Here is a 17,077-nt window from a genome sequence, read left to right as displayed (position 1 = left end):
TTAAGAGATTAAAAGTTACGAAAAGTTTACTTTTATACTCCGTGGTTTCAGATAAAGTAAGGCTATTTAACTGTTTATTATAACCGTTATGGGCAAACATGATACTTTGTTTGACACATTTTGAAATTTTTTCTCTAAAAAACATAGGCTACTTTTCGCAAATTTCTGGTCACTATTCACTACTGCACACGAAACGGTTAACCTTTCGTAGTTATCAGTTTTGTATAATTCACATTTAAAGTTCATTGTGTTGTAAACTCACGCGGTCGTGCTGCCTCACCTCACCTTATACCCACCCACCTGTGCTTCCGTTTGTTTCTACTTGTGTCACTGATCGGGTGTACGTTACTGTGACAGAGATGCTGACAGTCAACACGACATGTTAATATTTCAGCACTTTCGGCTGTCTTTCCACTCTCAAATCCGTTCCGTGTGTTTCACACCTATTTTCTGCTGTTGTTTAATTAGGCGACTGATGCAGGATTGAGTTGCAGTGACATTGCAGCCGTGATAGAACATAGTCGAAATCCAGGAATCACTGAGAGTCTTCATTACAGAACAAGTAGTCAGTTGAGTTAGTTTTTACGACGATATCGTAATTAATGGAAATTAAGTCTCAGCCGACAGTGGCCATGCTTTTGTTAAATTAACAACCCGTCGTAGCGACATATGGATATTTCTCAGTAAAAATGCACCACAGAGGAAGTTTAATGTTGCTCATGCTTAGCATCATTTTAGGTAAGAGTATTTTTCTTGTCTTGTCTTTATTTTCCGTTTCCTTTTTCTTATTTCTTTTTTTTTTCTTAGCACTTGTACAATTTTAAATGCCTGACATCTCTGAATGTTTAAGGTTAACTTATGTTTTGTCATTTGTCAGGGTTAAGATAATATATTTAAATAAACATTTGTGTGCTTTATTTACATTATAATTGGCATTTTACCCATATTACATATAATTTAAATAGCAATAAAAGTAATGTATAATTTCAACAAGCTCTGCTAATAATTTATGGATTACCTGGTGTCCATTTGTATTACCCAGTATTTTAATAAATGCTGCTGCCATGAACACTAAGGTAGTGTGACCATGTTTGCCTCTTCTTCAAAGGGAGTGCATGTGGTGACTCCAGAAAACCCTCATTACCCAAGACCATCATCAGACAGAGTGAGATGAGCTCCAGGAGTGAGGATGAATTTGAGAGGAACTTAAAAGTCCTGATAGAGAACATCAGATCCTTGTCAAGAGAAGAAAAGATGAGCATGAGCAGAATGACAGCACCCCGTGAAAGAATCGCAATTGACAGCACTAACCTAGACACTTACTTCACAATATTCAACAGTTTATTCACTGTATACCAGCCAATGCTAATCGACAGTTTCATTGAAACTCTTCCTCATGCTTTAATTTGTGTTTTGGCTGACAGACAGCACTGTGGATGGCAAGCAGATTTAACTAGTACCGTTTCATCTGCATTGAGTGAACAGATACTTTCTGTGATCTCCTCTGTTAAATCTCAAGCCTGCATGTCAACATCTAATCTGCGAATGGCAGACTCCTCTATTACTCAGTTAAACTCTGTTCAGGAGATGTTGACAAATGTTTTGTCCTCAGACCTCCCGCTTTATCTGCTCTCAGACAACTTTTTAGCCTTATGGAATAGTTTTATGGACATGACAATTCCACCTGTGATGTCCTTCGTGTCTGAATTCATGTTGAGTTCGCTTCAAACTCCAGTGGATTTTCTAAAACTCGGATTACAGTTTGGCATTGAGATCCCTACCCTAGACCAGAATGAGAAGTGTCAACAAGGTGTGTCATCAGTTCGGTTCTTCAATACAGTTTTTTCTTCTTCATATGTTTTCATATTTTTCAGTGCAATAAGTGATTCTCCAACTCTCCTTCTGTCGTTTACACACAGGTGACCTCAAACAGCTTATCATGTGGTATGTCACTGGAAGCAGAAATAGCAGTGTGCCGGTTCTTTTGCCTTTGTCTCTGGAAGCCCATATTCCTGTTACACATTTGAATAAGAATATTACTATACAATATAATGATGCATCATTAAGCTTATTCTAAAATAAGAAATAATTTCTCAATTAATTCTGTCTTGTTTTCTTTATTCAGGGGCATGAATCATAATGTGACCTGGTCTTTTGGACAATCACTTCTGGATATGTTTTTGGCTCCTGAACCACCTCCTTGCAGTTTCCCAGGTCCAGAATGCCAAACCACAAGCAGCATCCAGTTCAGTCGTACTGGCACACCCTCAGTGGACATCCGCACATCCAGTCTCACCTGCGACCAACAAAACTTGAACCAACTCAATGAAACCCTTTGTGCAGCAATTTTAACAGCAACATCTCAGGAATCGTACGTCCTTCACCAGATGTGTCAAGCGCTCCGCACACTCTCTCAAACTGAAGTGACAAAGGTCTGGAGGAGCACGTGTCACATGATCCAGAACGTCGTCTTACCTCTCATGGAGCCATGCAGTGATCCTGCCACTGCACAATCAAGCCGTGTTGCGAGGTCCACCCTTAGCCTCAGCGAACTCCTCTGCGACTACCAGAACTGGACTGCCGGTGGTTCCGTGGACCCGGCTCTGGTCACAATGTGCAGTGAAAATGATCGTGCGGCATTCATCCTTGCTGTGTGTAACAATGCTGAAGCTATGCAAGTGCTGGTCAGAAATCCTATTAATGCCTGGGTGTGGGAATTCTGCGCAAACACGTCAGACACATACATAGTGAACCTGTATTGTTCATATAACACGTGGACTACTGATACCATCGACCCATCAATAGTGACGTTCTGCTGGAATAATGACATGGACAGATTTGAGGGGCTATTGTGTGACAGTATGCCCTTCTTTATGGTTGTGTACTCCAATGAAGAAAACAACTGGCTGAAGCCCAATTGCTCTAGACCTTCTCTACAAATCGACATCAACACCATGGTGGCTCAGTCTTGCAAATACTCAGAATGGAAGAATTTAAGAGCAGTCACCCCTGAACAGATATCTCTATGTATCCAAAATGATGAGATTCGATTCATTAATGAGGTGTGTGTTAACCACACGTTCGTCACTGTACTTGTGCTTAACAGCGGGAATACCTGGGTAGCGCAATATTGCACTTACTCTATCCGCAATCCCCCCACGAGCCCACCACCGCTAAACACTGAAGTCTGGTGTAACTACAACAAATGGACTAACATGCCTGTGGATCCGACTGTGGTCGCTCTGTGCTGGCAGTACGACCAGATAGGCTTTCGTCAGAACGTCTGCTGCAACTTGACCTTGTATGAGAAGTTGTCTCTTCATCTCGATAACCAATGGCTGATTAGAGAGTGCTCTAATAATGACACCACAAAAGTGTTGGCACAGGTTTGTGTCTATTCAGATTGGAGCCAGCCTATTATTGTAGACATGAGCGACCTTGCCCTCTGTGCCGATCTTGATGCTGAGAACTTCACTCGGAATGTATGTGCCAACGTTACAGTTCTCCAGAATTTGCTGGCCAATTTAGACAACACCTGGTTGTTGGAGCAATGCTCAAACCTGACTGCGTCTGGCCCAGGCAGTGGGGCTGGGAACGGGGGGAGCCTGATGGGTTTCCGCCCGGCTGAGCAGTGTCAGTACTCCAGTTGGGCTTTGGTCCTCCCGGATGCTGCTCTCCTCGCTCTTTGCTGGGACTATGACCAGGCCAATTTTATCTCCTTTATCTGTGCTGACTCTTTCATGCTCACCCACATCACTCAGGAGGCCTCCAGCCTCTGGGTCGGCACTCTCTGTGCCACGTACACAGCTCCCCATATCGATAGTCTAAATGGGAGCACAACTGCCCCGCCGTGTCTACCTAGGGAGTTAGCTAAGAGGCTAAACTGGACCTGCAGCGCAGACTTCAGCGTTGTCTGCCAACCAGGTGGCAGTCAAGTCCAGGGCCTTCGGCTGCTGTTGCGCTGTGGGATAGAGATTCTCCAACCTCGCTTGGAGACTCTCATGACTACACAGGTGACATCAGTGGTCAAGGAGGCCACCAGTCTGTGGATTGTCCTGCTGTTGGCTCTAGAAGAAAGCCAGATGACCTCTCTGAGGGTGACAGAGAATATTCGGCTTAGTGTGCTGGAGTCAATTGTCGTCTACATGGACAATGAGGCCAACTTTGACAAGAAGCGTGTGCTTTTGCAGTGCTTTGAGGTTGGTATTATTATTAAATGGCAGAACAGGGTATATCATTCATATCATTGTTTTCATTAGACCAGTGTTTCCCCCCAAAAAAAGACACTGTGAACTAATTCTGGAAGTTCTTCTAGTTGAATTAGCTGATTATTAATTAAGCATATCCCTTACCGGGTTCACCACTATTTTGTAATTGACCCATGATCTAGCTCATCAACATGAGGTATAAGGTGTTAGCTGTGACACCGGATAATTTAAATCTCTTCCTAAGCATGTAATATTAACTCAAAGCCTTTTGATTTGTCTCTACATTGGTACTGTGATACACATACCTAATCTATGTTGTTGTTTGAATCAATGTTGAGATGTCATTGCCCTTCATTTTACATGACAATATGGTTCATATACCGTATTTCCAGGTGAAACTTTGCATGTGTGTGTGTTTCAGAAAGTTCTGACCAGTCTGATGCAAACAGGAAGAGATGTCCCCACTAACTTTTTTCTGATCAAGGTTGGATGGAAATCTTTATTTGCATGTTTTTAATTAACTGGCTTTGTACTTTAATACTTAAAGGTGTTTGAGCTTTCATGTTTTCTTGTTTTCATGTTTTACTTTGTCCATCTGCATTACCATTCATACACAATATCTGGTTTTGTTTGCTGAAATCATTGTGAGAGTAACAGCTTGAATTACAGTTCTCATTATTGGTTTACAGGAGTATTTTCGAATTCCTCTACCTTATCTGAGATCAGTGCTCAGTGCAGCGGACATCATAATTGTAAGGGAGGTTCTGCAGTACTATAATAGGAACTATGCCACTTTGCAGGTAAACCTTCCCCACTACTGCATCATTGTATTTCAAATAATACCGAGAGGGTACAAACGATAAAGTTACATGCATTGATATAATTTAGAGACTTTCCTCTTTTGAAGCTAACAGATGATTACCTCCACACCATGGTGTCCGTGCTTTTCCAAATACACCTGCCTAGGGATATTAGCCTGTTCCCTGACATGGGCCTTTTGTTGGCTCTGGTTACACCTTCAGACATCATGTCAATGCCACCGCTACAAAACAATATCAATGCGTGAGTGACACACCTACATACCTGTTTAAAGAGCTTTAAAAGGGTCGTCTATTGATTTTGTTTTTGAAGTACAAGTTTTTCATCTAATATTTATATTTTATTTTATTTCAGTTAGTGAAAAGAATTTGAATAGGGTTTTATTTAGGGTTTTACACATCATTCAAGTTGTTTAAAACATCTCCGCTCCCCTACTTTTCTCCAGGTTAAGCATCATTAACTTCAGCATCAAAAACCTTTCCCTGGAGCAGCAGCAAGCATTTGGTCGATGGTTCAGTCGGTCCATGAGCTTGCCCAACATGACAGCCGGCAGCTTATCCTTCATCAGAGACACTGGTAACCTGATCGCCTATCTGCCCTTCCAGAGCTTCCAGTACATCTCACCTGCTCAGGTAACAGCCCGAACACCTCGCAAAGATACCTGAACCCATCTGGCTCCGGTTAACCCTCAGACAGCTCAGTTGGGTAAAATGCCAATGCTTGCCACTGGTTCATTCTAACAGACATGCCCTCGTTGTCTGTTTTCAATAAATAAACACAGAGATGCATAAATTAAGAATGGCTGTGTCCTGGACATTGAATAAGACTGTGGTGCTAACACTTCCATATATTCATTACTTTCCATATAAAAAGGACACCATTCACAAATAGATTTAATATGAAATATACGTCATTATAGTTTAAAACGACCATTTAAGATCATATTTAAAATTATATTTTGACCGAATGACTTATAAAATATATAAAAGGTCCTAAATTATGACTTCTGGCATACTCTTGTGTTTTGTTTTCTTAGCTGCTGGATGGTTTGGATGTCTTAAAGAGTAACACCTTGGGTCTCCTCAAGCAGCAGTACATCGCTCAGAGTCTCACTGGAGCCTTCACTAATCTCACTGTAGACCAGTTCAGGAGGTTAGCTAAAAATGATATTTTTTTACTCCATTAAAATCAAAACAATATGATTTCTTGTATTTTTCAGATTTGGGTCATGGAAATGCAAAAAGATTAAGACATTAAGTATTATAACACAACCATTTTTGTTTCCTCTCACACCTCTCTCCAGGTTAGGTAATCTGTCCTGTCTGGCTCATCCCAGCGAGCTGATGGCATATGCAGGAACAGAAGCCTTTTCAGTGATCCAGGACAACATTAGAATATGTGCTATCCAGGGATTTAGTGTTCCTAGCAATATGGTTAGTGAACATGGTCCAGATCAGGGGTCTCATTAGTTATTATTGTCTCTTATATTTACCCTATTCTTTAAAAACGAGACCCTCTTAAATAATAATTCCTCAGTGGTTCATCGTCTAAAATAGCCTCTGGTGTATTTGGTTACTTTTCTTTTTGTGTCCAGATATCCAGCTTGGTCTTGAAAGCATCTGAGCTGCAGTCTCCCTCCAGTCTCTCTCCTCAGAGAGTCTCTCAGCTTGCCCCTTTTCTGCCCCTGCTGGGATCCAGCGTCCTGCAGCAGCTCACCTCAGCCCAGCTCATGCCTGCCCTCAGCACCCTCGCCTCTGTGCCTTTCACCCCAGCACAGGTACACCACTTACAGTATTAACATGCTCTCTTAAAAAAATAAAAATAGTAACTTTAACTGAGTACATATTTAGCATACGTCTTAATATATATTGTAAGTCGTACGGCCTCTTTACACCAAGAACGATAACTATAACGATAAAGATATAGTTCTAAAAATCTTTCTAAATATACAGTAAGTTCAGACCACAACTATAACGATAACAACATAGAGAAACTATATGGTTGGAATCACTTTTATAAATATTTCTCACCAGCTATGAAACTATATTTTGTATTTATTAGGAATATTTATTTCCCCCAGTTAGATCTTTTTTTTCTACCATATTTATCCAAGGAGCAGGCAAGGCAATTTATTTAGCACATTTCATACACAGTGGTATAGCAAAGTGTTTTACATAAAATAAATATAAAAAAAATATATGGTTATGACATGGTTATAAAATATGGCTTATGCTTATATTATATATGGTTATAAAAAGGTTCAAAGAAATATAAAAATACAATAGAATTTTTTTTTTGAAGAAAATAATAAATGAATTATGGTAATATGAAACTGTATCATACACTAAATTAATTGTGTCTGAGAAACTATCACAAAATCTTGATGTTCTTCCTCATATTTTCATTTTGGTTGCGTAGTATGAGAAATATTCAACATTGTCACAGTTTCAGTTGAATCTTTCATGTTACATTGTCAAGAGTCAGAATATCATTCTTGCATTTTCATCTGTAATATTGCAGTTCCTAGTAAAGCCGTATGAGCCAACTGGCCTGTAACTTAGTTTTATTTGCTTGCCTAATGCAATTTTTACTTGCATTTTTCAATAGTTGTGTTAATTTTGGACACTGAGTATACCCTAGTGGATGTTGAAATTAAGTAGAGGTCAAAGGTCACAAACAGGCCAGAGGGTTTAAACTCGAGGGCTTTGCAACAGATGGAAGACTGCTGTCAGAGGAGCCATGGTATCTGATATAGGTAAAGGACTGTTTCACTGCTCACCCGCTTTAATTATTTCTGCATGACCAAACGTGAATTCTGCATGTCCATCTCAATGTGCACCCAAAACATAAGGAAGGCAGAGGATGAGAGCACAATGGAGAAACAGAAAGCTTCAGATGTCCATAGGGAGTCTTTATATGTCCTTGTATAAGTCAATATATGTGATTTTATTAAATGAAAGTAACTACGAATTAACTTTAATTAGGCTTTATCAGAATATTTGTTCTTCATCTTGTTGTTTCATTGCTTTATAATGCGCTGCCTTATTCACTCCCTATTAATCATTGTATTGTTTATTTTTTCAAAAAGGCTGGTGTTATCATCGACAAGATCTCAGCCAATTTGAGTGTAAGTATATCTTTGCAGTGAGGTTGAGAAAAGCTGTTTGCTCTGAAGTTTTTTGAGAAGATGGCCAATTTTCCAGCCCCTGAACGTCCATGTGTGTGCCTGCATTTGATATGTCAGCACTTTTCCTCAGCCAGCTGGACCACAACCCAGCGTAATCAACTCTGGGGTGTTTCAAGGACAATTGCATTGGCCTCACACGCACTTACACTGACCCGTCAGTTACTCTTTATAATTTACTTTGCATGTTTGAAAGTGCATGTAACATGTGCTCGTATGATCCATGTGATTTGGCAGTTCCTCAAGGTATAGGATTACACCAGGCACTAGGAAGTTATCAAGCGGCCCTTTGTATTTTGTGTCTAAGGTTTAAGGGAACATTGTGATGTGGGTCAGATAGGGTATCACTAGTGAGTGTCTTTCACATGTGTGGCGTCTCTGAGACACCTAAAGAAGCATCTGTTTTTGAAATATAGACTGCGTATGGCACATGTTAATTCATTTCACATAAAGCTAGTTACATTGGTTTTGTAAGGGATTTTCAAACCTTTTAGATTACAACGACCCCCAAATGGTGATGATATCTTTCCGAGGGACCCCATTCCTAAAATATAAAGGCTGCTATACATACACATTGCCATTCTAAAGTTTGGGGTTGGCATATTTTTTTTTTTGGGGGTTTTTGAAAAAAGTGTCTCATGCTCTCCAGGACTGCATTCATTTGATAAAAAATACAGTAAAAACAAAATATAGTATATCCATAGTATTTTTTTCCTATTATGAAAGTCAATGGGGTCCATCAACTGTTTGATTACAGGCATTCTTCAAAATATCTTATTTTTTGTTCAGTAGGTTAGGTTTTGAACAACTTGAGAGTAAGTAAAGGATGACAAAATTTCCATTTTTGGGTGAACTATCCCTTTAACTGCTAATTAGGTATTTAAAAAATTGTCCCCAAACTTTTGAATGATAGGGTATATATATATATATATATATATATATATATATATATATATATATATATATATATATATATATATATATATATATATATATATATATATATATATATATATATATATATATATATATAAACGTATTCATACTGTTTGAGAAACGTGTGGTAATATAAAGATGATATGTTTTTAAATAAATGTCTATTATATTGCACATTGTTAAAATATTATCTGGAAAATCTATCATTTTATTAAGATGACAGTGTATCAAATGTTCAGTCTTATTTCTATAAAAAAAAGTGCTGTCGATACAGTAAAATAATTGCAATTAATCTCACGATTTCTTAGTAGTCTTTAGAAAGCAGAATGAAAAAGTGTGTCATATTTGGTGAATGTGAATGTAAAGTAATAATAAAAAGCCTATTGCATTAATATGTAACTTTAACAGCCCTTAAAATACATTTTGTAAAAGCTTTTTTTCCCTCTCAAATTTGCAGTCTCCTGGGATTCACCGGATCCCAGTTTGTTATGTTAAATTTCCAACAATACTGAATATTGTGTCGAAATATTAAACGTGTGATATGTTGTGCTTCCTCTCAGCTGGCTCTGCTTGGCTCTGGCCATTTGTCTATGCTGGGGTCTCTTGTGAGTGGAGTAAAGGTGGAGACTCTATGGACTTTACCGTCTGATATTCTGCTGGAAGCCTTACCTGGTATGAGCCTTCAGACACCTGGGCTCACCCCCCCTCAGGTCAACGCTGTCATCTGCAAACTCTGGGTAAGAAACTCCCTCTAACAGATATTTCCTTTAGGCTTCTGAACACAGACGTCTCGGCTCAAACATGCTTATACTAGAGCATTCAGTTAAGGGAAACAAGAAATGTTAGCATCTATCTTAGTAATACAAATGCTGTAAATTGTTCTGCCCACATCTTTCAGGGTTCTAGTTCTGTGTCCCTGTGGATGGATAAAGTCAAACCTTTGCTCTCAAGCACTCCACTCCTCAGTGTGATTCCCCAAGTCCCTCTACTGCTGGTCAGAGACGCTGCTGTGAACACTCGCCTCTGGAACACACAGCAGGTATGTTCTGGTCTAGTCATACACACATGTATCAACTACAATTACAGAATTTGCAAGATTTTTGTACATTTTATATTATTTTAATACATTTCATATTTGCTTTATTTTAAATTAAGATGTATTTATTAAGTTTGGCAGTGTCCCATTGACTGTGGCAGAGATGACTGTGGTGATATTGTAATATTTTCCTACTTAATTATGATTGGTCTTTTGTTTGTTTTTTACATCTATTTAGTTTCGCTTCTTGTGCTCAGCCGACAGATAACAAGACGACTGCTCTAATGCAGGATTTCATTAGCACAGTACCAAAACCTAAAACATAACCTTATGTAAAACTTGTAACATTATTCATTTGCTGCCTTTCAAGTATTGGTTAGTATTTCCTTATGGAACTACAAATCTGGTTCAGATCTGAATGGCAAAATATATTTTTTCAGATATAGTTGATCTGATTTAAGTTGTGTTTGAGCATAACAAGTGTGCTTTTCATCATTATACTCCCATTACCACAGATATCAGTACAATACTATAGTGTCTAATTACTGGTTTAATTATTAATGGAGCATAGGCTTCTTTGTTGTGTCTGGTTTAGCACACTAGACACAGTATCTTCTGTTATTCACTATCTGAAAATAAGATGGAAACCAACCTGAGTTGCTCTAGTACTGTCAGTCCCTTTTTTCCGGGACATTAAGCATGAAAGTGTTTGTCATCCTCTTTCCCGTTAAAGATAAGTTTACAGAGCCAGGAAGTCACTGATTTCACTGTTAATGTGTGTATAAATATTGAACAGGTTACATTAATTGTGACCCCTGACCTATTAGTAAATTCCTTAAGTCATTTTCCTACCATCAGAACAATTCAAGCTTACAGTACCACCTAAATATGAAGCATTCAAAACAGCCTTAATATACAAAACATTTGCAATGATGCTTTGCCAGTTGTGTCTACAATGAAGGCTATATTAAAATATTTAACCCATGATTGTTTTTTTTATTCAATAGGCTAAAGTATTCTTTAAAGAGGCCATCTTCGCCCACCCAAGTCTCTCACAACACGAATATATGTAAGTTTGTGTTCATTTTGTGATTCTAAACGAGGTCTACAACATGTATCATGGCACTGCTCAGTGAAGTTCTGGGTGATTGTTTAAGTTTAGGGTTAAGTTAAGTAATCATGTTTCTCTCTCTCTCTCTCTCTCTCTCTCTCTCTCTCTCTGACATGAAAGGTCTCTGGGGACAGTGGCTACGGGAGTGAATTGCACAGACCTTAGAAGACTGTTCCAAAACCTGGCATCTATTTCTCCTCTACGTGACATTCTGACGTTTATGAGAGAGCAGCCTGTGCCACTCCACCCCTCATTGGTATGCTAGTAAACCAACATTCAAATTAAATTAAGACCTAAATGTTACAGATTACCAGTTTAGGTGTCTTTTTTATTTCATCAATTCCTCACTAAGGTCAATCTTATTTCATTGTTAATTTAATCTATTCAATTTAATGTAAGCCTGCCTGTAAATTGAGTAGAGATGTCTTGAACCCTGAATATTGGATCTAGCATTGCACAAACTGTGTAAATTAAGGAAAACACTCCTGCACTCTCTTTACAGAAGTTTCTTTTTCATTTCTGTACTACAGATAAAGTGTGTAACTGAGCAACTGTATGAGTTTGACTTCTTCTCAGAGTTGCTTGGAGATTTGGGCTCTCAGATTGCGCTGTCACTTCCGTGAGTCAAGATTCAAACTCAGTTCAAGTGGATTTACACTTTACATGTGATGTGCATATAATCATGTCTTCACATGTTACATTTAATGTCGTTATATAAAGGCTGAGCACCATTAAGAAATTTCCACCAGATAAGATGGATTCCCTGAGGAAAATGATAGTACAGGAGCCACATTTCTTCCTACTGCTTCCCAGCAACAAACAAGCTGTCCTGGTGGACAAGATGGTTCAAAAACTGGTAAAGACCCTTATTTTACGGTCAAAAGGTCATGTATATATTTTTGTTTAGGACCTTCCCAGTTAATGATCCTGACAGGGTTAACAATCCTGATTCTATTGTACATTATTGTTTAACAAGTTTTAGATATTGTGTGACCTTTACTTTAATAAAGACATTTAATGCCAGATGGTTAAGTATAAGTAGTCTCTTTAAATCTGTAACCAACCACTTTTTCTTTGGTTTTCTCATCAGAATATGTACTCTGGCCTGTACACTGAAGAGGAGTTTCGTTCGCTAGGTGTCATGGCTACGTTTGTGGCAGATGAAATGTTTTTGAATTTGGATAGGAGCTTCTTTGTTGATGGTCTGGAGTTCCTACAAGGTTTCTGCTACAATGCCAATAAAAGAAACCTGGTGGCAGACATGCTAAAGGAACCGAGGACATTTGGGTAAGGACAGTTAAAACTTAAATCACTGGAACTTAAAATGACATCAAAACCATGCCTCATAACAATGAACTGTAACTGTTTTTTTTCCACAAAGCCATGTACAAAACTGGACATCAGAGACACTGAACCAAGTGGACCGTTTCTTGTTTTTTCTTCCGAAGGAGATTATTCAACTCATCCCCTTAGTAAGTGACCAGATATTTCTTTGTGCCTGACAAATACACACACTGTACCTCATGAACAGCTGACCAAGTATTTTCGATCACTGCCTGTCTGTGTTTTGACCTGTCTACATGTGTCTTCAGGGTTTGATGAGCTTAGAGCGCATTGAGAGGCTGTTCCTGAGTCAGCAGAAGTGGGAGAGAGGAGAGCTTGGTTCTCTGTGTCAGAAACCCTCCGAGCTGTTTGACAAGCAGCAGTTTGTACTTCAGTTCTTCCTCGGCTTCCTCAGAGTGGGACGCGCCACTTGTAAGTGCAGTCTTCTGCCTTGACAGAATGTCATCTGTTTAAATGTGAATGGATATAATACAGCAGTATGGCATTTCATCTCACACTTTTGACCATTCATTTCATTTCTTCTCTTCCGCTTTGTCTCTTAGTTTCTGGGATGATCCCCACTTGTGAGAGCCTGCATGTGACGCAACCTGCTGCCTGGAGTATTGATAGCCTTAGAAACATGCCACTAGCCGCATTTCGGAGGTGCTTGGAGCTCATTGGCCAGGATCCCTTTTTCAGTGCATTCCAGCTGTCAGTGCTCCTTACAAAGACCAAGGAGGTCTGATTATTCCATCAGCTCATATGTTTCTAAATGACGCTCTCACAAGTGTTTTATATTTTTTAGAGTTGAGGGACATTTGATGATTCACATCATTACACATAGCCTCATTTTGAATTTCTACTTTCCACTAATATGTTGGTGGTATTCAGTTAATGTTTGCATACCTGCAATATAATATGCAATAATAAGTGGCTGTTTTTGTGTGTGTTTTTTTTGTAGGTATATGGGATGCCTTCCTCGTTTAACTCTTCTGTGATCTCTCAGTTGGGTCGCATTGCCACTCAATTCTTACTTGACGAATTGGGCTCTCTTAGACTGTACGAAATTCAGTCAATTTCAGCTATGGGGGCTGTCAACACGTGGACCAGCAGACAGGTAAAATGTTAATGAAAACATTGCAAGTGAGCTGGGATGGCTGATATACAGTTGCCATTTGTAAGACACAACATACGACTGATTAATATAAATATACTGATTGATTTTGAGAATAATGTTGTTATTCATTCCTTCATCTATTATACCATTCCTTCAACTATACCATTCAAATTTTTAGGGTGGGTAAGATTTTTTTATATTTTTGAAAGAAATCGCTTATGCTCACCAAGGCTGCATTTTTTAAATAAAAAATGCAGTAGTAAAAGAGTAATAATGTGAGATATTATTACAATTTAAAATAACAATTTTCTATTCATTTTTTTTATTTTTTATGAATGTATTCCTCTGATGTCAAAGCTGAATTGTCACATGATCTTTCAGAAATGATTCCAGTATGTTGGTCTGGTGCACTTATTATTATCAATATTGAAAAGAGTTATACTGGTTAGTATTTTTGTGGTAAACTGATTTTCTTTTAGAAAAAAAAAAAAGACAGCATTTATTTTGAAATAGTTTTTTTTGTAACAATGCAAGTCTTTACTGTCTCTTTTGATCAATTTAATGTGTATAAAAGTATTAAGTTCTTTAACAAAAATCTTACTGTTACTGACACCAAACTATTGTAGTGTACATGATTGACCTGTTTTGCAATTGCAGTTGAAAACATTATTCTCCACGGTGCTGAATTCGACCAGAAAGACTCCTAGCCAGTTAGACTCCAGCACTTTTGTGGCTTTGGGGTACATTGTGTGTGGGATAGATGCACCAGTCATGCGCAGTTTGAATCCAGTGGAGTTCAGGTTGAATTACCTAACAAACTCTAATATGTTTTTTGTATGGTTCATACAATTACATTTTTTACTCTTGTGCTGAATGTGAAATGTGTGTTTTTCTCTTTCCAGTAAGGCAGTTTTGTGGCTGGGCCGTTTGCGTTTGTCCTGTTCTGAGGAGCAGCTGCAGGCATTGATAGGACTGCTCAGTCATAGCTTGACATTTGGACCAGTCAGCTCCTGGGGATCAGAGGTCTTTATTGAGATAGGAGCGATTGCAGGTACAGCTCAGAGCTTGTAATCAGAAAGTTGGCGGTTTGATTCCCACAGATATCACCATTGATGCCATGATCGAGGCACTTTACTCAAGGTTGCTCCAGGGACAAGCTAGGGAGTAGCTTTGGATAAATGTGTCTATTAATAGATTAATAGATATAGTTAATATAAATGAATTATTAGCATCAATAGCATAAAGAACATAATGCCTTATTTGCTCTTTTTGGTTCATAGTTGCTGTTTTTTGTCTATACATGGGTTTTTTGTGCACTTTTCCCCTTTCTGTAGCGGGGCTGCCTGATATAGCCATGTCTGCTTTGGTGAGGGAACAAATTGAAGGAATCACCCCACTTGCCATCTCTCTCATCCCAGCGGGCAAATTTGCAGTTAGTATCTCTTTTCTCTTGCTTCACCCTAAAGTGTATGATGCATGCAGGCGACTATTTGCTTGTGTTCATAGCTGCTATTGGGCCAGAGCCGGCGCCAGCGCAGCACAGACGAGGGGGCGTCTGAAGTAACGAAAGGGGCGATGACGTAATGCAAAGTATCCCAGACTATACTTGAAGTGTCACATTTACTTACGTATTTGCCGGGCATAAACAAACCACGTTACTACAACTGTGAAACTAAAAGCTACCAAGCAACTTTCAGATGGCAGAGCAATAAATAATATTACTACATAAAACAAAAAGGAAAACAACGTAATCGAACAAATTTGACTCTATATCCATGATATAAACACGTTTAAGACCACTAGATATAAATACGACTTAATACGTTATATCCACAATTTCAGCGGATTTACCATGTAGTTCATCACGACTAATGTAACAAACACTCATTCGACCCGTTTAACAGATTATTATTTTATAATCGGCTGTTAAAGCTACAAAATGTAAAAAAAATTGCCGCTAGCCTAGGGGTCGCTAACCTCTTACAATAACAAAGGCGTAGGTTGATGACGCTGTGAAAAGTGGAATGATGGGACTTGCTGGCATGCTGATGGATCTAGTAATGTTTATGGATGAGTGAATTCTACAATTAATTCTACCGAACTACCCGGGGGCAAATACTCTTCTGATGTCCTCTATTTTTAAGGTTAAAAGTATTTTGAAGTCATTTTAGAGTTGTTCTTACCTGGCGTTTCTACTTTCTCTCTTCACAGGTAGTGTTTACCCAGGCACAGATTCGTATGTTCACCTATGATCAGGCCATTGCTGTAACTGACGCCCAGCGCTCCGCTCTATCTCCAGTTCAGGAGACGGCCCTGTACATGGTGCTCAACCCCTGGGAGGACAAACCTGTTGATTTCAGAGGTACTTTCACTCTATTTTTGAAAGAAAGAAAAGTAATTTTATTCCACGACACGTTAATTAAAATAATATTGTTTATTTGTATAATATACAGTTTCGAAATTGCATGGTTGATATTTGGATATTTTGAGAATGGTCACTCTCAAATGTTAAATGCCTCACAGTATTTGTGTATGTTTTCAGGCAGGTCACTGGGAGTTGCAGTGCAGCCCTGTCCCTTTCTCTACCTCTCCAGCATCCTGATAATGCTGCTGTTGCTTTCTCCTGCTGATCCTCTGGGATGAGTTATGTCTGTCGCTGCTCAATTGAACTCTCCTTCCCAAATATGTGCAATATGATGTAACAGTTACACTTTATTTCAAGGTGTCTTTGTTACACTGTAATTATGTACTAATTAGTTATGTAATATAAACATTATGTAATATTTCAGTAATGCGTAATATTAAGTAACTACATGTACTTACTATAGGTTTAGGATTGGGGTTTGGTTTGGTTTAGGGTAAGTTGTATGTAATTAAGCATAATTTATAGTTATTATTACTATAGTAACTGCATGTAACATGTGTAACAATGACACTGTAAAATAAAGTGTTACCGATGTAACTTTAATACTGTAAATGTGTATATTCAGCACTTTTAAAATGCTGAATGTAATTTGAAATGGGTTACATGAAAATGGAAAAAAAGTACAAGAAGAATAACTCATGGAAATACTATTTTCAGCACTTTATAATAGTTTGTCAGTCATGATAATGTGATTTTGTTTGATTGTTTTTGAATTGCTTGCTTGGAGATTAATGTATCATTCTAGATCTGTATTTAGTTTGACTTATACTTAATAAATCATATTAATAAAAACTATTAATAAATATTAATAACTTTTTTAACTGCTTTAGCAGAATTCATACAATGAAATGCTGGAAAAAATATCAGAATGTGTTGTATTAAAGTAAGAACATGATTGTGAATTTTCTTTGTTCTTTG

General features: G+C 38.3%; 1 protein-coding gene across 1 annotated transcript; it reads left to right on the top strand.

The window, feature by feature from the left end:
- Positions 1 to 11: 11 nt before the first annotated feature.
- On the top strand, positions 12 to 16,939 carry strc1 (stereocilin 1). Its single transcript, XM_079600473.1, has 28 exons — positions 12 to 738; positions 1,109 to 1,810; positions 1,920 to 1,944; positions 2,126 to 4,199; positions 4,630 to 4,692; positions 4,898 to 5,008; positions 5,116 to 5,270; positions 5,473 to 5,659; positions 6,064 to 6,179; positions 6,331 to 6,460; positions 6,622 to 6,804; positions 8,116 to 8,154; positions 9,708 to 9,884; positions 10,046 to 10,186; positions 11,191 to 11,252; positions 11,415 to 11,550; positions 11,825 to 11,913; positions 12,015 to 12,150; positions 12,385 to 12,581; positions 12,676 to 12,766; positions 12,887 to 13,049; positions 13,181 to 13,356; positions 13,579 to 13,734; positions 14,392 to 14,534; positions 14,637 to 14,785; positions 15,069 to 15,166; positions 15,946 to 16,096; positions 16,277 to 16,939. The coding sequence occupies exons 1-28, from the start codon at positions 690 to 692 to the stop codon at positions 16,375 to 16,377; spliced, it is 6,000 nt and encodes a 1,999-aa protein (XP_079456599.1). The 5' UTR covers positions 12 to 689; the 3' UTR covers positions 16,378 to 16,939.
- The last annotated feature ends 138 nt before the right edge of the window (positions 16,940 to 17,077 follow it).

The sequence above is a fragment of the Phoxinus phoxinus genome, assembly GCF_949152265.1.
Source record: "Phoxinus phoxinus genome assembly, chromosome: 2".
In the NCBI taxonomy this organism is placed as follows: domain Eukaryota; kingdom Metazoa; phylum Chordata; class Actinopteri; order Cypriniformes; family Leuciscidae; genus Phoxinus; species Phoxinus phoxinus.
Note: the sequence above shows the minus strand (reverse complement) of the source record. Positions and strands in the feature narration are given on the sequence as shown.